The 21308-nt window shown below is 34.8% G+C and overlaps 1 protein-coding gene across 1 annotated transcript in view; it reads left to right on the top strand.

The window, feature by feature from the left end:
• The window catches only part of ADGRE3 (adhesion G protein-coupled receptor E3), a gene marked incomplete at both ends in the record, with an annotated part of 62428 nt that overhangs the window by 15652 nt on the left and 25468 nt on the right, over positions 1 to 21308 (top strand). Inside the window, 8 exons of the mRNA XM_080917432.1 lie at positions 2673 to 2713; positions 3124 to 3259; positions 4218 to 4319; positions 6976 to 7160; positions 10370 to 10537; positions 12697 to 12900; positions 18654 to 18889; positions 21146 to 21212. Of these exons, the coding sequence (XP_080773558.1) occupies positions 2673 to 2713; positions 3124 to 3259; positions 4218 to 4319; positions 6976 to 7160; positions 10370 to 10537; positions 12697 to 12900; positions 18654 to 18889; positions 21146 to 21212 (1139 nt within the window). The remainder of the gene's footprint in view (positions 1 to 2672; positions 2714 to 3123; positions 3260 to 4217; positions 4320 to 6975; positions 7161 to 10369; positions 10538 to 12696; positions 12901 to 18653; positions 18890 to 21145; positions 21213 to 21308) is intronic.

Here is a 21308-nt window from a genome sequence, read left to right as displayed (position 1 = left end):
TTGAAACATTTTTATGTTGTACACGGGACTACCAAATTTCATTCCTACCAAATTCCTACCAAATTTCATTCCAATTAAATTCTAGTTGTTTATGCAAACAGGACCACTCTTAAGGCCAATCTCAATGTGAGTGATTTCATCCATTCTATAAGTTATTTAATCAAAAGTGCAATGGTGTGGCACCATGCGAGGAAAGATTAGTCTTTCTTCTCACCCATTGCCCGCAGACATTTTTATGTGTCCCTGGTGACCATCATTGATCTGCTGCACTGCAGTGCATTTTCATTCATCAGACTTGTGATGCTCAGCTCCATTGAGCCAGCCATGCTTTGTACTGTCAATGGGTTCTAAGTTCAAAATGCTCTCAACTGAAACTATGGTTCTTAACAGTACACTAGGTACACCTGACTTGTAAAATGACCCCAGGCAGACTAAACATTTTTTTCACTACCTGTAAATCATATAAAAAGCACATGGGGAAAGATCTCTGCTTTAAATTTCAAACTTCAAACTTAACCTTTCTTTTCCTGAACTGCCACTTGGCTTCTTAAGGCATCTAGAAGCTCATTAGTTCAACAGTTGGATTTCTGGTAATTTCTTCACTAGGAACTCTTTCTTGATCCCCAGTAACCTCATACTTCAGTTTGATTGCTTTGCCTTTTTCTTCTACTATTAGTAACTTTAACATATTAGAACCCAATTTATAAGTCACAGCTGATCACTCACATCCTCTAAACCTTCTTTAGCTCATCAGAAACTTTTTAGTATGTTTAGATTGTGTGTGTTTTGCTTCAAGGAAGACATTAAATTATACTAAAAATGTCTAGTTTTTATAACATTCAGACTGATCTTTCCATTTGTTTGTCCTACAGCCTAATTAGCAAGATCATAGAAAGAAGTTTTAAAATGTGTTTGTTTAAAATGTTTACTTAATTCATGTCAGATGCAGAATGATCTCTGATTATCATTGTTTCTAGTTTCTCATACATAGCTCTTTATAAAGTGTTGACTGCCTATGAATTTTTGATTTCTCTTTTGTTTTTTTCTATTGGAAATCAGAGCTAATGCAGTCTGCTCTCATTTTAGCTATCTTCCAGGCACTACCTTATTTTTTCCTGAGTTTCAAGGTCTTATATCTAAGAGAGGGCCACTTGCAAGCTCTTTCTCAGTGTTATTTCATACCTATCTGGCCATGCTCTTTCTGGGAAGAAATCTGAACTCAGTCACATATCTCACTGCACATAGCAAAGTCTACAAAAGTGATGACTCAGACTGCTTATGGTCTTTTCTTATATGTGCTAATTTCAGGTATTGTAATGTATTTTGTATTCCATCAGCAGATTGGTTGGCATTTCTACACTGGATTGAATGACTCCGATTACCAGTGGCTACTGCTAAGATATACAAAATAGAATATGACCACACTGTGATTCTAGCTATGGAAACTCCACTCTGATATAGTTTGTGCATTGGTGGTAGTCTACCTTCTATCATAAAGAGAATGATACCACAAGTAAAGCAAGAAGGCATATCATATATATTATATGAGGAAAGGTAGCCATGTTGGGATTGACTTTGCAGAAATCCACCCTCAGAAATACCAGCCACTATTGTGTGCCACAAAAATTTATCACAGGAGCCACCCAATTCTTCTTTTTCAAGTCATTTCTGATTCAGTTAGTGCCATTTGACATTTACTGTATCATGTAAACAAGTTATCTACCAACTACAGATACAACACTATTGATTAAATAAACAATTCTACTCATTTCTAACTAATTGAGACAGTGAGTTTACTGGAGTTACTTACAAGAGCATCTTTGAGAGATTACTAAAAACATCATAGATTCTTCAAGGCAAATATATCAAAAAGCACACACAGCATGGATTTCAACTCCCTGCAGACATAGATCTCCTTTAACATTTTTTAGGCAGCTGAGTAAATCTAACTACAGGAGCTTTTCCCTACAGCAATGGTCACTGCTTGTATAACCAAGGAAAGGACGCATGGACATCTTGTAAGTTTAATAAGCATCTTGAGACTTTTGAGTGTGTTTACTTACTAAGTTTCAATGGACCTTGTCTAACAGAGAATATTTTAGTTCAGAGGAGGTAGCTTAACATCAGCAATACCATTTTTCTTCTAAAATCTTAATACAGTAAAAGCATGACATAAAACACATACACAAATATCAAGAGAGTAAGAGGCCTTGGGAAGTAAAAGGGGTTTAATGAAAGATAGACACAAAAAATGTTATAAGAAAAAGTATCAGGAAATATGAACAAGATCATATACATATGTATTATAAAAAAGAAATACCCTAAAAGTTCAGGTTTAGAGTACATATTCAACATTTTACAATGTTTTTACACTTAGTTTTAGAAATTTATTTGGAAAACACATTGTTGAGAATTTATTTTGAGATTAAATTAACACTTTTTCTCTCTCCCAACTTCTCTTAGGTCCCTTTCTCTCCTTACCCATACAATTTTATGTTATTTTCTCTCTTAAAAAATAACAAACAATCCAAGCAAGAAGCATCAAAAATAAAAATAATAACATGGATGAGCTGTAAAGCAATCAGAAAATGATTAAACTTGGAGGTGATTAGAAAATAAATATAAAGCAGATGTGTTTTTCCCATATCTGATATAAATATGACTTTTTCCAGTGAACAAGAGCAAGAACATAGGATCAAATTCATGTACTTTGGTGAGTGGAGCAATGTCTTTGATTGGGAATCATCTAGTCTGTTCTGTTGGGTCATTTTTTGCTTAAGCAGTACACCAACTCACTATGATTATTGTGATAGAGTATTTCTTTTCCCCAGTTTATTTTGACCTCCTGTGTAAAGCTGGAAATATGTGAGTGGCATGATTTGTTGCCATGAGAATTAACTACAGTATTATGTCCATGAAAACTGAGAAACTTTAGGGTTGATGCAGGATATAAGGCATCTTCAGCTGTCAGTCAATGATTTTCACTAGGTGTCAAAATGCATCACTCACCCTATAGCATAGTGACTAACATTGTTGGCTTCTGGAACCAGCTAACAAAACTTACTCACATTCCTTCTTAAGTTTTGATAATAACCTATCACTTTGCAAATGTGTGTTTGAAAGGGAGTACTGAGTGAATGTGAATCCAAAGAGGATGTTGCAAAGGGGGCTACCAAATTACTTCACCAAGTGGAACTTCACATCTTGAATGAAAACTCAGCTATACCAAAAAAGGATGAAAATCCTTCATTGGGTATAGGTAAGAAACTTAAAGTTGACTTGTTAAAGTTCCATAAAGGAAAGTGGAAGGTGGAACACTCAAGGACTATGAAGTATAAAAACTGTTGTTTCTCAGAATTTTATGCTTAATATATGGACATTTCATGTGTATAGCAATCTCTGTTCATAAGAAAGAATCACAAGTAACTTAATTAAATTTCATTCCTATGTCAGAATACGTGACCTTATCATTTTCAAGTATGGAAGGTTTACTTGGCCCGATAGAGCTTTGGGTTAAGTTTTTCCACTTGTGTTTGTTTCTATGTGCTATGTCCAGTGAGACAACATATAATATCTCTACCAAAAGTTTAGTATAAGGCAGAGAGATCATGTATCATGAGGTTCTATTCAAAGGCAAACCAACAGTGGTTTACCTCTTACAACTCACTTCACCACCTAGTTGCTGGAATCTTAGATGTAATAACATTAGTCTGTGGATTCAGTTATAGATAATAAATTGATGATGTGACAGGCCTCAAAAAGAAAGCAAAAGCCATAGGTCTTGATACCAATGATACTTTTAGGATCTTTACATATCCCTACTTGTGTCAAAACTGTGCAGCATAGGAAATTTTGGCAGATGTCCAGGAGAAAAATATCAAATATTAATTGTTACTCATTTTCTTGCATATGTTAATGTTAATGTAGCCCTCTAAATCTCCTACTCTCCTGTCAAACAAGACAATCAAGCACCTTTCAATAACCAGAAAACTGATGAGAAAATCTTCCGCACATGGGCCTTACCAGGAGGCATGTCAAAGGTTTAATGACAACTGGTTAAATCAACCTTTAATAGATTTCAACTTCTTCAGGTTGTGAAAATATATATAAAATTATATTCTCAAGTACAGAATTCTCAAGCAAGATCATCATCATCATCGTTATTGTTGTTATTCATATGTGAGGCAAAACTCTTTTTTTTTTTTCGTTGCTTTCAGTGTATGAAACTAAGAGGTGCAAGAAGACAACTCTCCTGGAAGCCAGCAACAACACAATGAAGATTGATTGCACTAGTGCCTTCAAAGAAAACAAGAGTGGAGGTGACATGTATTATCTCATGTATCAGCATTTTTTCCTGTCACAGTGAATAGGCCTAGGGTTGTGTACTCATATTTTGCAAAGGATCAGAACTTTAAGAATAGGTTAAAAAAATATCATTATTGAATACTGATCAGGCATTCATGGAAATGAAGTTAAGAATCTTTCATAAAAACAGCATATTTTGCAACATATTCTAAAGTAACAACAGATTTGTACTGTGGTATTTTATAAACAAGGATAGGCTTGTCAAGTTTCAGTTTGATCCTCTGTAATACTAATATACTGACAGGCAAGCATTGTCTTGACCATTATTTTTTGGAGATTCATTTTTAAAACAGTTTTTAAAAGCATTTACTCAATTTCCCTTTATTTTTGTAAAAGGTTCCTCTCTCCTCTCTCTCTCTCTCTCTCTCTCTCTCTCTCTCTCTCTCTCTCTCTCTCTCCCTCTCCCTCTCTCTCTCTCTCTCTCTCTCTCTCTCTCTCTCTCTCTCTCACACACACACACACACACACACACACACACTGTGTGTGTGAATAGATGATGTGCTGAACAATAAACAAATAAACATGAATGCCTCAATTGAAGTTCCACTTCAAAAACAGAAAGCAGTCTGCACTTGACATAATTTTCAATAAATACCTGAAAAAATAAGGGAGTGGGTATCAGAGAGAAAAAATAAGGAAAGAAGAAACATTAATAGAAACAACTTCAAGTAGAAAGATCTGATCCAATCTTAAAAAGAGTGGTATTTACTCTGCAAATTTCTGACCACTCCTGCACCATCATTCAGAATTGCTCTGTATAAAACCAAAAAAGAGAACTTTCTAAAAATGAGTTTATTTAAAAAGTGAAGTAAACAATAACAGGATCATTGGCTGACATTAGTCTAAAACTGGAGGTTATTCAAAGTACTAGTCTCTGCTTTGGCATGAATGCTTTTATGGTTTATATTTGGGAAAACATTCACCAACTATTCTAATTTCCCTTCATTGGGACTCATATTCTAAAAGGGGAGGAAAATATGCAGGCTCACTTGTATCAGGTCTGATTTGACCTGCCCAACATTGTTCACTAGATAGAATGCTTTCATTTTTACCTGGAAGCTCTACACTGCTACTGGAATTACTATTTGATCAGACAACAGGTTTTAGACACACTTCCCTGTACTTTCATTCATGCACTCTAATCAGGGTGTCAAATATAGGCTCACATGTCTCAGTGATAGAAGGCTGTTCTGGTTTGAACATCCCAACATGATTTGATAGACAGACCTTATCTTTAATTTTCACCTGGAAGCTCTTCACCAGTATTGGACTTAGTCTTTGACTAGACAAATGGTTTTAGAAACTTTTATTTTTCCAGAATCGAGTGGATACCAATAGAATCTACATTAATATATACAGTGCTAATCAATTTTATTCTGGGAGTTATAAAGCAATTCACATACCAAATATGTTTTAAAAATAAACTTATATTATTCTTAAATTTTACATGGAATTAAAAATTAAGATTTGTACAACATAATAAAATCTACACACTAAAATAACACCAAAGATTAATCATTGAAAGTTGTGTATTTAACTTCTATATATTAACTTTCAATTTTATGAAGATGGGAAGGAGTGAAAAGAAAATAGGAAGGACAAGTAAGTTGGGATAAAAATGCAATAAAAAGATGAGGGAAGAATGGAGATTTAAAGAGCAAAGTAATGTATATATAAACAGAAAAGACTGCAAATACAATGAAAATAAATTAAATAATTACATAACCTTACATAATCTTGAGACAACTTGAGGTGGCATTAAACTTTTTCCTTAGTCCATTTGTTTTACAATACACACACACACACACATACGATAGAGAGAGAGAGACTAGTTTGTGTCAAAATGTCAAAATTTCCCAGCACATAGTGTGTGTGCATACAAATACAGATATGCATTTGCATATACACATGTCTATGCATATATAAATACATGCATGCACATACATACACATTCATATATACCTATGTGTGGATATGGTATTTGTAAAATTCCATGCCTATTAATATTAATAGTGTGTTATATATACAATCTAAGGGATGCCTATGGGTAAATTTAATAAACATATTATGTCTTTTTTTTTTTCTTTTTTCTTTTCCTTATTTACATTTCAAATGTTATATGCTTTTCTGGTTTCCCCTCTAGAAACCATTTATTCCGTCCCCCTACCTCTATAAAGATAATCCCCCACCCACCTACCCACTCCCTCTTGCCTCCTTGCCCTGACATTCCTCTACATTGGAGCATCGAGCCTTCACAAGACCTAGGGCCTCTCTTCCCATTGATGCCCCAAAAAGCCATCCTCTGCAGCATATGCAGCTGCAGCCATGGGTTGCTCCATGTGTATTCTTTGGTTGGTGGCTAAGTCCTTGAGAGTTCTGGAGGGTCTGATTGGTGATATTGTTATTTTTCCTATGGGATTGCAAGCACTTTCAGCTCCTTCAGTCCTTTCTCTAATCCCTCCATTGGGGACCCTGTTCTCAGACCAATGGTTGATGGTTGGCTGCAAACATCAACCTCTATATATCAGGCTCTAGAATTACTTCATGGTCACATGTAAGCTATTGTAACACATTGTTTAATATCCAATAAGATTTCTTTTATTTTATCAGATGAAACTGCAGTGGCTTTTATTGCTTATAAGTCTCTTGGGAATCTTCTAAATGGATCCTTTTTTAGTAATAAAAGTGGCTTTCAGGAAGTAAAATTGAACTCTCATATTGTTAGTGGAGCCATTCGCACAGAAATCAAACCTGTCCTATCTGAACCTGTACTCCTGACTTTACAACATATTCAGGTGAGTTTACTCTCAAAGCATCATTTCAAAACAATTTTAAGATCTTTTAATTTCATGTTCTTGAGTGTTTTTACATCATAGGTATGTGTGTGTGTGTGTGTGTGTGTGTGTGTGTGTGTGTGTGTGTTTGTGTGTGTGTGTGTGTGTGTGTGCATAAAGATCAGATTGCCATATAACTGCATCTGCCAAAGAAGATCAGATTGCCTATAGCTGGATTTCCAGATGGATATGAAAAAGATTGTGGGGGCTGAGTAAGGAACTTTTGTCCTCTGTGAAAGCAGTCAGGTTCTATTTAGTGGTGAGAGATTATCCCTTCTGTGTACTATATAAAGGGGTTTGATAAGATTAACAGAGAGGCATGAAATCTCATGTTGATCATTAAAAATTAAGAGAAATTACAAAAATGTTGAGAAATTTCAATTTTCTGTAACTTCATTACTGTTAATATTCATATCTTCTTATCAACAGTAAATCAATCACAGTTCAAAAAAAGAGTACACAGGTATGTAACTTTCTAGTCTGAAAAGATGCTGGTAATAAAATGAAATTTCTAGTTGTGCCCCTACAATCAAATGAGTATTCAAGAGCTTTGTGGTTCACACAGTACAATTTAAATTCAGTGACATTTGAAATAAAATAGGATATGTTAATATTGGCAAAGGAATTAAGGGAAGCTAGGTTCAAGGGGTCTGCAAGTGAGATTAATGCAGTTAAAGGAAAATCCTAATTAAAATCCACTTTAAATGTAAAAATTAACAATTTTCAAAATTACAAATGTATGTATTGTTGAGAATGTAGACTAAAGGGGAATCATCACATATTTTAGTTAAGAATTATTTATCAGTTTATCATTTAAGGAAAACAATATAGAATAAATGAAAATGAGAAAGAAACTGGAAAGGACTCCCTCAGTCACCCTATGGACTGCTTGCCATCCTCCCATGCTCACAGTACCATTAGTCATAGTAGCCAAAGTTTGGAAAAGGAGGGCATTCATCAAGGGCAGGGTATGTAAATAAAATGTAAACATTTTAATAAAAATATTGTATAGCTTTTGGTTATATAATATCAAATGATCACCACTGAAAATTCTAATACAAGCAACACTTTGTAAACTAAAAATATATATGCATATACATATGCACTGTAATGATGAATAATGAAAACAATAGACCATGAACTTCAATGAGAGCAAGGTGGGGCGAAAGGTTTAGAGGAAAGAAAAGGAAAAAAGGAGATATTAGTCAGGCTTCTTTGAAAGACCAGAGATGGCAAAATGACAGAAAGGTCAAGGATTTAGTAGTTGTTTAATTATTACTTGTCCAGCCCATTAGACTGGATACTCATCAGTCTCAGTAAGGTGCTGGAGTTCTTAGAATATCCTGAAAAATTATGTTCTAACACCAGTTAAGACATGTCTCAGCATCAGAACAAGCTTCCTTCTTTCGTGTCTCTTTGATGTTGACTGCCATGAGACAAGGTGACTCAGATTTAGAGTTGGTCTTCAGGCCTCAAGTAATACAACCTCACATGTATACCCAAAAGCTCCTGTTTCAGTTATTGTATATGTAGACAGCATAGGGCAACTGATGTAATTATAATTTCAAAAATTAAAGTAGTAATAAAAGTAGAAAAAATCCCATGTGTTTTAGTGGCTCAGTCTTAGGTTAAAACCAATAAACTCTTTAGGAACTCTAAAACACTGCAAAGCAAAAGCAGTAGAATTGAGTTTCTGTACAACAGGGCTGTACAGAGATTGTGGGAAAAAATACAGAAACATTAGAAACCAACATTATGTTATAAAATAACATTTTGGAGACAATGTATTCTAGCAAATCTTGAAATTATTACATTTTATTAATGTAAATTATACACAATAATGTTAAATGTTAACATTTTCATGCATTTACATACTGTGTTGGCTCATATTAACTCCACTATATTAAAGTGTGTTGGTCCTTCTGTTATGTAAAACTTCCTGAGGAAATGAGAGCATCTTTTTACCTCAGATATAGAACCCACGGCAAAGCAAAACAATAATGCCACCAAATTCCAGTTAATTAAGCAATGGAGTTGTTAGGGTAAGAGCTAGAGTCTGCTCCCAGTTGCACAGATATCTAAAAGATACTCAGTATATTAACACAATACTCATAAGGTCTTATAAGACCTAAATCCCTGGAAATCTGTATGTGTTTTACAGGCACTTGTAAAGTTCAATGGTTCTCCCTTTCTCAGTTGTTCTCACAACTTTTATAACTTTCAGAAGGATGGATTTTTTTTAATTAGAAATTTCTTGAGACTTCTGAATTGTTTATTCTTGAATATCAGAAACTGAATTTATCAATTACCTACCCACTCTACCTTTCTTTCCAATTCAAATGTAATTTATTTCATTTCCCTCCTCTTTTCTCTTACCAATGCCCCCTTATTTACCCTACCTTTCTTCTTCCTCAAATTCCAAGTCTCTTTTTCTTTGAATGTTATTGTTGTATATTTATATTTCCAATATATTAGATCTCCAATATCACCACTAAATTCAAAGTGAGAAGTGATAGTGAGAGTAGCTTGAATCTAGCCATTCATATATTCTGTATACTTTGGTTATATCCCACAAGTTAAATATGTACATTTCACTTGTGAAAGGCAGTTCAAGAAAAATGGAAATGAGTACTAAGTCACCTGTATACATCCATAAAGAAGAATAATTATTATGAAAAAACTTAAGTAGGCATTGGTGTTCTGAGAACTGTTGAACATACTGAGAATCAGAGGTAGAAATAAGGAACTGGCCTAAGGGTCAGACAAAGACAATTGACTTTTTTATTCAAGCAGTGGTCTCTCACCACCATCCCTCTTTGGTTTCTTCTGTGAATGAAAACTTTACATAGATTCTGGTATGCAATGAGATATTCATAGGAATCGAGAATAAATGATGAAACAAAAATCAATGTGAGGTGAAAGATGTAAAATGTCCCTTCATGTGTTTTCTCAATCAAGTAAGTGTGTGTCAGATTAGCCTACATAGAGAAGCTACAATGTGGGGGTGCAGGAAGGGCAGAGAGATCAGAAAGGGAAAAGGGTGAATGAGATGAGATGGAAAGACAGTTGTTAAATCACATTCTAGCTGATGTCACTTATCTTGATTAAAGATAAATAAAAGTTGGCATATTGACACTAAAACATGTTCTTTTATATTGTTTTCTTTACAGCCTATTGACTCAAGAGCAGAACATCTCTGTGTTTATTGGGAAGGAACAGAGGAAGGGGGTAGCTGGTCGACTAAGGGCTGCTCTCATGTGCACACCAATAACTCTTACACCATTTGCAAGTGTTTCCACCTGTCCAGCTTTGCTGTGCTCATGGCTCTATCACATGAGGTATCAAGTCTTACAGGTCTCAAGCATGAAAGTAGTGTTTATTTTAATATGTCTTTATAAAAAATACCCAGAAGTAACGAGTTATTTGGCTGTAGGTTTGATGAGAGATTATTTTTAGAAAATTCAAGATAATGAGTGCAACTTGGTTTCTCCTCTGTTATCCTCCTGATATTCTGTAGAATTATTGATCACCATGGTTAATTCAACTGATCTCACTAGCTAGAAATGTATCTACTGAAGCTATATGCTTGGCCTAAGATGTGAACACTCCATTAAGGACAATAAAAAATGTTTCTGTCAATTTTTATTAGTTATTTTACTACTTCTCTAATAAAATATTGTGACTGAAAGCAATATAAGGGAAAAGGTTCATTTGACCATCTGATTTCAAAGATACACTGACTATCATGACACAGAAAGAGAGACATCACAAGGAGAAGCTAGAAACTGAGAAATCAAATTTTGTCTACACATAGGAAGTAGAGAATGAAAAATGGGAGGACACAGTTATAAACCCCTAAATTCTTCCCAGAGTGGTATATACCCACTGGAAAATTATATCCACAAGAGACTCTACAACATTCCAGGAGTACACTAACTGAAGATCAATGTTGAAATGTACAGCTGAAACTTTTCACATTTGAACCCCCAGAAAGGTACATAGGTAGCTTCAGTTACCTCGTAGAATTGACAAACTCTCAAGAAATTCCAGTAATTTACTGTAGATATTAAATGTGAAGAATATTAATAGCAACATATAGAATATTACAAGTTTGGATATATAGACCTTATGCTACCCCTAGATGATTCCTGGAATGAGTTCAGAATATACAGTTCATATAATAATTGAAGGGTAGTTATGCCTGAATATAACACATGGCATTTCTTCAGTAATTTTATATCACAAAGATGTTACAGTAACAGATTAAGAATTTTCAAATCAAGTCATTGGGAACATAGTGCAGAACACACACTCCATATTCATTATAATTGAAGGGTAGTGAGGGCTGGGGATAACACATGACCTTTCATCAGTCATTTTATTTCATGAAGATTTTATAAACAGAAAAATAAAATTTTAATTGAAGCCATTTTAGAAACTAATATTAGTTGAAACCTCATGTAGGGGGTTAATGAAAGTTGCAGAAAATTTCACTGTCCCATAAGTATGCCTGGAGTAAACATGATCAATCAAAGAAATATCTCAAATGTTGAGAAATCGTGGTAGAAGAGCTTAATATTGCAGGGAACAATGGTATCTGGAATTGGAAGCATCATTTAATTTGCTAGACAGTTATATCCAAACTTCCTTGATTGAACCAAATTACCAAACTGAAATACCTGGCCACGATAAAAGACTTGGCATCATTCTACAGAATTTTAGACTCCAACAAAGATTTAGGTAAATAAAGTTAAAACAAACTCACCTATTGTCTTCTAGTCAATGTGAGATAACAAAATCATCAAAGCTCTCATTTCATAAGAAATAAAAAAAATACCTGTCCTAGGATGAAATATAAGTGAAAGTGTCCCAGGAAGATAGAGATTATTCCAGATAACATGATTTTATAGTAAAAGAACAAATAAAATGAAGTATTCAATGAATTCAAATACAATAGTGGAACATCAGATCACAGGGAAGCATGGAAAACCTGGCATAGTCTCAGCTGCTGTTGACAGTTTGTGGTTTTACAATAATACAAGTTAGAGGTCTAGTTGTTTGATGCAAAAGAATTCAAGAATGCTGGGTAATTCACAGATAGGCAGTAGATGTTATCTACAGGGCTAAAGACGATTATGATTCTAATATTGCCATTTTGCAATGTTCCAACTCTCTCTCTATTCGCAAGTGTAAGTCATTTGGGTAGCCATGTTTAAGGGAGATGTTAGACTGTAATTTAGATTTGCATACCCCTGTTGCACTTTAGTTCATGTTTATGAATATTTTTCTTCTCAGTGGCCCTCGTGCTATATATTTCTGCATGCATATTTCATTTAGTTAATATTTATTCAGTGACTCTCATGTCCTAAGCACTAATCTCAAACTTTATGACACAACTCAGAACAAGGTCACCAATCTCTCAGGTTCCCTATAGCTGATATTACAGCAGCTGCCATCTATATATGGAGAATCTGAAGCATCCCTTTGTGCATTGTAGGAGGATGCTGTGCATTTTGCACTCTCTGTGATCACCTATGTTGGACTGAGTCTTTCTCTCCTGTGCCTATGTCTGGCGGCCATCACTTTTCTCCTGTGCCGGCCCATTCAGAATACCAGCACCACACTCCACCTGCAGCTCTCCATCTGCCTTTTCCTGGCTGACCTCCTCTTCCTCACAGGCATCAACAGAACTAAGCCTAAGGTTAGTGACATAATAAAATTACTTCGTTGTGTGAATCATTCATGACTATCATGTCCTTAGCAATTATAAAGAGACAGAGAGCATCATCAATAGAGATGTTGGAAAAAAACTGCAGGATGAAGATTTTAGCTTCCGGTTTGTTTTGTTTTTTTTTTTAATCTTTTAAGTAAAACTCCAACTTTATTGAACAAAAGAATAAATGGGGTTTTCAAGTCTTTACATCATGGTTATTTTTTAAGCCATCTGATATATGACAGTACTTATCAACACAATGTTTGTCTACTTTTGTCATTTGTATTTTAATTTTCATATTCATAAATATATTTGAAGGAATTTTTATGCTTCCTTGGTCATTTTGGAATCAAAGGTATTATTATTAGTAATGTCACTCTACAGTGTTGTTTGGGTTGTTGGCATCTAAGTGTACTTCACGGACATGAGCGTGCACATATGAGCAGTAATGTGCATGCATACAGCACTCAGAGAAAAGTGTCAGCTGTGTTTCTCTATTGTGTCCCCTTTAGTGCCTTGGAACACAATCTCTTACATAATCAGATACTTTTCACTTTCACTAGGATGGCTGACCAGACAGCTTTGGTTATATACCTGCCTCCTTTGCCCCAGAGTGCTGAGCTTGTAGATATATGAGAACACGCCCAACTTTCATTTGTTTTTCTGGGCATTGAACTCATGTTGTCATGTTTCAAAGCAAGTACTCATACTCACTGGGTCATTACAAGATATATGTAAACAAGTAGATTTAAAATATGTCAATTATTCCTACATGCTAAAGTTGCATTTGTTACTGCTAATGCAGTTTCAAACTCATCCTTTTAGCCCAAAAGGAAAAAGGTTAAAATAAAACATACTCTTGGAGGGGAGGCTCATATGGAAAAACCAAGAGGGCATAGAGCTTCCTCTCACTGTTAGAGTACTGTCAGTTCACCACAGCAAACTGTAAGGCAGGCTGAGTAGCAAGTTCCTATGTTTGGAAGATCTTGCACTACCTACAAGACTCCAGAATCAGCAATAGGATAGAGGCTGGAAGTCACTGACTGTAGATTTGCCAAACTGATCTGCAAGTAACTCTAAAATTCTTCATTCTAATTGCTTTTTGAACTTGAAGTAAAATCTCACTTTAATAACATGGAAAAGTAAGTAATTATTGAGTCCTATTTATGAACATTTTTTCTATATTTATTATACAAAGATTGTTTTATAGAACACATAAACATGTTATTATAATTATGTTATGGGTTTAGTGGTTGAGTGTGTACTACTAAACACAGTTGATGATGACTTAGTGAAAAATATAAAAATGATAAGGGTAGATCCTTGTAGCATAGTAGAACACTGGCAGTAATTAAATAAATACTTCAAATTACCAGCAAAAAGTGCATTTTAGTATTTCTAGAACCAGCACAAAGAACTGGTAAATCTGTGTAATATGTCAATGACCCTGATTTGGTCATCCCATTCTCTGTAGACATATTGAAATGCTATAACATACCACAGGACCATGTTTGGTTAATATGTATACATTAAAACAATGCTGTAAGTGCCTGGCATCAATGTGGCCTTTGGTCCAGAGAGGGCACGTTTTCCAGTGTATGCGAATGTCAAGGCAATGGAGTGGAGAGGGTGATTAGGAGTGAGTGCACCTTTGTGAGGAAAAGTGGAGGTGGAGGGGGGATGGCAGTGGGGTGGGGGGAGGGGATAACAATTCAAATGTAAGTAGAGAGAGTATCTAATAAAAATAATGCTGCAAAGACTTCTTACTCTCAGCTTAGCACTCAACAATTAACTGTTCTTTATTGACATTATGAGTATTTCTGTATCAAAAGACAAGTATTTGCTTCTCACTATTCTTTTATGTTATAGGGTGATATAAAATATAGAAAGTTTCCTGGAAGTATTACTTTGAGTTTTGAATATCTACCCATTAAGATATAGCTATTCTTTGATATGGAACACTGTATCACAGATTGAAAAGATAGTATACAAAGCAAATTAGGATAATCATTTCCTCCTAAGAGTATCTTCTTGTGTAGCATGACTATTTGAAACCTCCCCTTAGTTGTTTCTGAATGCATAACAAATTGCTATTATCAGTAACCACTGGGATATATGATAGCCCTATGCAGCTAAAGCAATTTGGGGTGCTCATAGCTTAGTAGTTTCCTCTCTAATATGCAAATGTCTTATTACAGGCTCTAGGAAGAATTTGGCACAATAAAATGTAAATGGTATTTTTGGAATAGAAATACAGCTTAGAGATCATCTTCTGTTTTGCACAAATAGCTGAGTTCAGATCCCAGCATCTTCATAAAAAAATCACATGGAAGATGAAGTCAAGAAGTTTTGAACAGCTGACTGACCAACAAATATAACTGAAATAACAATAGCCAGGTTCAGTGGGAGATGTTGTCTCACAGGAACAAGGTGAAGAATCCCAGCAACACATCTTCATCTGGTTTCACACAAATATATGCATAGATGTTTACAAATGTGCACATACCATACATCAGAATAATTGTGAACAAATGTACATGCATCATATACAAGCATGTGTCACACAGTTGTACATCAAACACCATATACCATATGTGCAAAATATACATATTTTTCACTTATTACACATATAACATACTAATACACACATTCATGCACCACATACATACAAACACTACACACACACACACACACACACACACACACACACACACACACACCACACACACACACACCACTCATGCATGTGCTTCCTTCAACATACATAAATAACATGTACCCTTCAAAGATGTGAATACCCTATAGCATAATACAGACCAGTCAAATGCAGATTGTAAAAAAAACTTTGTGTCACCAACACAACCACAAATCTCTTTACTGTTGTTCTTGATTGTCCAGATCAATAATTTTACTGTGGTTACGTAAGCAATGCAGGGAAGAGTTAATTACTGTAGCATAGATGACATGGTTGGACATTTTGGCTAATATCACTCATTGAGTCCTGGGAAACTCTCACATCCCAGGTCTCTGGAACTTTCTAAAGGTTTCTTCAAATCCCCAACTTTGGCAGCTACATATTCCAATTCATTCTTTTGGTCCTCTTGGCTTCTCTTCTGTCTGTCCCAATACCTGATCCTGTCTCCATTTTTCCTTCCCTTCCCTTTTTCACCCAGGTCCCTTTATTTCTCTGCCTCCTGTGATTACTTTATTCCACCTTATGAGTGGGATTGAAACATCCTCGCATGGACCTTCCTTCTTGTAAAACATCCCAAGGTCTCTGGGGGGGGGGGGTGTATCAGAGATATTCTGCACATTTTGGCTAGTATGTACTTATCTGTGATACCATGCATGGTCCCTTTGTGTCTGAGTTACCTCACTCAAAATGATATTTTCTAGTTCCATTTATTTGCTTGAAAAATTCACAATGCCCTAGTTTTTAATTGCTGAATAGTATTCCATTGTGTAAATGAACCACATTTTCTGTATCCATTCTTTGGTTGGGGTACTTCTGGATTGCTTTCAATTTCTGGATATTATTAATAAGACTGCTATAAACAGTGGAGAATGTATTTTTGTTTTATGATGTAGCATCTTTTGGGTATATGCCAAGGAGAAGTGTAGCTGGTACTTCAGGTAGAACTATTTCCAATTTTCTAAAGATTTGCCATATTGATTTCCAGAGGGTATGTATGAGTTTCAGGTAAATCCTGGGAATTGTCAGTTGTTTTCTTTATGAGATTTATGAGCCTATCTCCACAATGGCTGTTTTATTTCAGAATGAACTGTTACACAACCGTATGTCTTCTTAATGTGTGCATGTGTTTGTGATGTTTTACTATCTATTGAAATAATGGAATCTTGTTTTATTATACAGCCACAACAGTCCATTGAATGATTTACCACATTCTGATTACCCACTAATAATTTCAAAGAATGTGTGGTTGTTTCAGTCTTTTACCTGTTGTCCTTAAAAATAATACAAATGATGAAGACAATAATTCCTTTAAATAACAATATGTATTTAATATGTATTTATCTTGGGCAAGATTTTGTCTACAGTTAAAACTATATATATATATACATGTATATATATATAGTTAAGACTAAGTAATATATATATTCACAATTTCTGACTATTTTAAGAGCTCCCTTTGGTTTGGGGACATTCAAATTGAGAAAAAAAATCACTTTTCTGACCACTTTTTTAATACTATCTCCATCCTTTTATGCTAGTAATTTATATTGCTTTCCTCATGTTCTATATATTTATAAAATTGTTAATGTGTATTTACTTACTGTGTATATATTTATACATGGTCTAAATTTAAAAGTCAAAAAAATCTTATATTTATTTTCTCTCTTTATACCATGTGGTGTCAAGTGGTCAAACTAAGTTTTTCATGATTACAGGTAAATATCATTACCCCTAAGAAATTATTTATGACTCAAGTAGTTGAATATCTTTCAACAGCATCTACTTTTATCTCATTTTGTGGACATTTTATACCATACTTTGTTTATATGCTTCACATGCCTAAAATTTCAATTTTGTTATCCATCCAGCTTTTGTATCATACATTTCAACTCTTTATCATGGTTATCACAGTTTCTTATGCCATCTCAATCATCATTTAGTAAGTCAGGAAACTATCTGGACATGCTTAAGACCACTTACGCTCCTGCAGAAGACTTGGATTTGGTAGCTAGCACTCTCAAGGCAGCTCACAGCTGTCTGCCACTCCCTTTCCAAGATATTCAACAGTTTCCTTTTGCATTAGAGGCCACAGCTGCATACATATGGAGGCATAAACACACTCTACAATAATAAATACAGGAAACCACTCACAAACATAAAATAAAATTATTCTGAAAAGCAAATTAGACAAATAAATTATTGTTCTCTTAAGTGAGTAAATTCAATTCTCATAGAAGCAGTGACTTGAATTAATGAATGAAGTCATAAAATTTTATTCTTTGTCTTCCTCACATGCATACACAGAGTGATTATTATTATTATTATTATTATTATTATTATTATTATTATTATTATCATTATAAAGTTAATACTAAAGAAATATTACAGTCAGAACTATAAAGTATTTTTGATACTCATGGATCAAAAATGAGCACACATTTTAAAATTCAATTTCTTAACATTTACTATTATTATCATATTATTTTTGATATGTAAGTCTGGTTTACATCCACAAAGGGGTGAAATCTTATCCAGAGAGAACATTTACTGTATATATGTAGCACTAATAAACAATGAATATTTTTCTCTGAGGGCTCATTACCATTTTCTCTAAATACTGATACTGCATCAAAGATTTGATTAACAATTTTTTTGCCTTTTATCTAAGACTCATTTAACTAGGAAGGATGAGAGCCAATCAATCATTATTTTCAAGTGCCCAGCATAAAAGATTGTCTGTGGATTCTACTGAAGACATCCAGGGGGCAGCACAGAACATTTGTCTTAAAAGTTTTGTTCAAAGTTCTGGGGAAATGAAGTATGGATCTATGAAGCCTTCTGTATTACTGATTTGAGGCATGTTCTGGTAGCATTAATTCCTTGGCATTCATGTGGAAAGTAAAATTTAGTAAGGTACTCCCTTAAAGTGTACTGTTTCCAAGCAAACATATACCGAACCCACACCAACATCCAGTAAAAAATAGGTACTGAGAATTGGATCAGGCACAGTTGACATCTGTTCCACACATTTTATTTTCCCTCCCAGGTGCTGTGCTCACTCATAGCCGGAATGTTGCACTACCTCTACTTGGCTTCCTTCATGTGGATGTTTCTGGAAGGGCTACACCTTTTTCTTACTGTGAGCAATCTCAAAGTGGTCAACTACAGCAACTCGGGCAGATTCAAGAAGAGGTTCATGTATCCTGTAGGATATGGATTTCCTGCCTTTATTGTTGCTGTGTCTGCAATAGCTGGCCACAAGAATTATGGAACATACAACCAGTAAGCATTTTGTGTGTGTGTGTGTGTGTGTGTGTGTGTGTGTGTGTGTGTGTGTGTGTGTGTGTGTGTGTGTGTGTTTGAAACGATAGACACAGTTTTTCGTTAGTGATGCTTTGTTTCTTTGAGACACGGTCTGCATCCCAGGTTGGAGTGGAACTCACTATGTAGTCAGTGGTGTTCTTGTGTTTTCCTTCCTACTGGTTCCAGCTTCACCTTCATGCTTTCAGCTTCATGTTCAGTTTGTGCAGTAGTGATGGCAGAATGACATCTGTGTGCATACAGGATGAACACTCTCACAGCAGGATCATGTATGTCTTCCATATTTTCTAACACTTAAAACAATAATCTAACTGAAATCCTTAGTAGCTCTGGTATATTATCACATTGAGAATTTTGGTAAAATGAGAAGTTCTTTCTTCAGGAAGATAAGGAATAGTTAAAGCAATCCCACAGTCCCTGATTGATATCAGATAGATTGTTGTTAAAGGACCTCAAACAGTAGGTAGAGATTAGGACTATTTCCTTGAATAAAAATAGCAATGAGAAGAAAAATACCAACTACCACGGTTAGTCTGTTGCTCATGTGGCTCTCAACATGATTCCATGAAAATGGAAGTTCTTTATTTCATTGACAGATATATGGGGATAATTGTAGTTTGTATATTTTTTGAAAGATGGGAGCTGGAAAGAAACAAGTAAAAGTACTCAATGGTACATTATGAAGAGTTACAGATTTCTGTCTTTTTTTAAAAAAAAATTCCAAATATGTCCTCTCAGAAGTTAGTTAAATTAATTATTATTTTGATAGTGTTGAGTTACAAGCTTTGTTATACCTACGATGGAATGCCTTCCATAATAACAATCATGCACTCAGAGGTATGTGTGGTGTGCACTTCGAGTCTTGAATTACCCAGAATGATAGCACAGCATAAATAGTAGGAAAAAAAATGGGAACAGGCAAACTGATTCGAAAAAGGACCAAATATTAATTATCTTATGTTTTTAGACCTGCCACTCTGAATGACTTTACCAGTTTCTTTGCAAGTCACTCTAAATCATACTCCTATGGTGATCTCGGTCATTAATAATACATAAAGTAAGGTGTTATAAAAATTAATTTATCTCAGATCAGGATCTCTACCTTACTTTATTTATTCAGTTCCCAGATAAAGAACACACATTTTATATTTAAAATGAGCCTTTAAAACACTTGAGCTAGGCACATATCTACCCTCTAAATGATTTAAATCTACTTTCCTATTAATAGCCACAAGGTATAAATTGGTATGATTCATCTGAATTGCTCTTAACTCCAATTCACTGTACTTCATGGCAAAGTCTTCATAATTCACCAACCATATGGTAACTTTTGCACTCTCCAGATTCTCTCTCCACTTGTGTTCCCCCTCCAACACCAAGCCCAGGAATCCCAAACTCTGCTTATCATAATTCTACACACTTGTAAGCATCATTATTCACCAGTCAGGGATAACGTGGAGAGGGTGTCAAGGTTGCACAGCATCAGCTGGGTCTATGTACGCATTCCTTCTTCTCTAGATGCAATCTGGCCTTTGGGGCCAGTATTTTGCCTCACAATAAATAGAAAAGACCAAACCTCAACAGGAAGGAGTGTAACTGAGTCACAGTAAAATTTACATACATAATATAAATATTTGGCAATTTTATTTGTTAAATAGTTGTAATTTTCAATCCATGAAGAAAATTTATGAGTTGATTTTTTTGTATCCTAAATATTGTCTGTTGCACATTATACTAATCAGATACTTAGTATTCTGCCAAGACCCGGTTATTGACATTTTCCATGACAGTTTGTAGATAAAAAAAATTACAAGTGACTAATAGAATAAGTTTAAAACAGAGAAGTGTTCATGTTTACATACAGTCAGTCATTTATTTTACAAAGGTTTGTTCTAAGTCTTTCAAACATTTAAAACATCACAAAAAGTTATCTTGCAGAAATTAAAGAAATTATCAAAAGTTTATTTGGAGAAATGACAGCTAGTAAGTTTTAAGTGCCTCATTGCTTTACAAGTCAGTTTACCTTTTCCAAGTTTTGATCATGACCTACTTGGGAAGCTTATCCTCAGTGCACAAAGCTTGTGTCAGACAAATTCTTTTGAAATTCGGTTAGGAAATATTGGTTCTACACACTGCTAGATTGTTCTCTAGGCCTGGTGTACAACTTTCTCTCTTCAATAGTGACAAAGACTGATGACTCTCATCTTCTGAACACAGCTGCTGGCTCAGCCTTCATAGAGGATTCATCTGGAGCTTCTTGGGGCCAGTGGCAGCCATTATCTTGGTAGGTGACTGTTACTTGTGAGAATACCTACATTCAGGTGGCATAAAATAGAATACACATTTTTATCTGTTAAAGTGGAACTGAAGTGAAGAAGTG

This window comes from Micromys minutus (assembly GCF_963924665.1).
Source record: "Micromys minutus genome assembly, chromosome: 5".
Taxonomy (NCBI): Eukaryota; Metazoa; Chordata; class Mammalia; order Rodentia; family Muridae; genus Micromys; species Micromys minutus.
The sequence above is the reverse complement of the archived record's forward strand: the minus strand, read 5'-3'. Positions and strand labels throughout refer to the sequence as shown.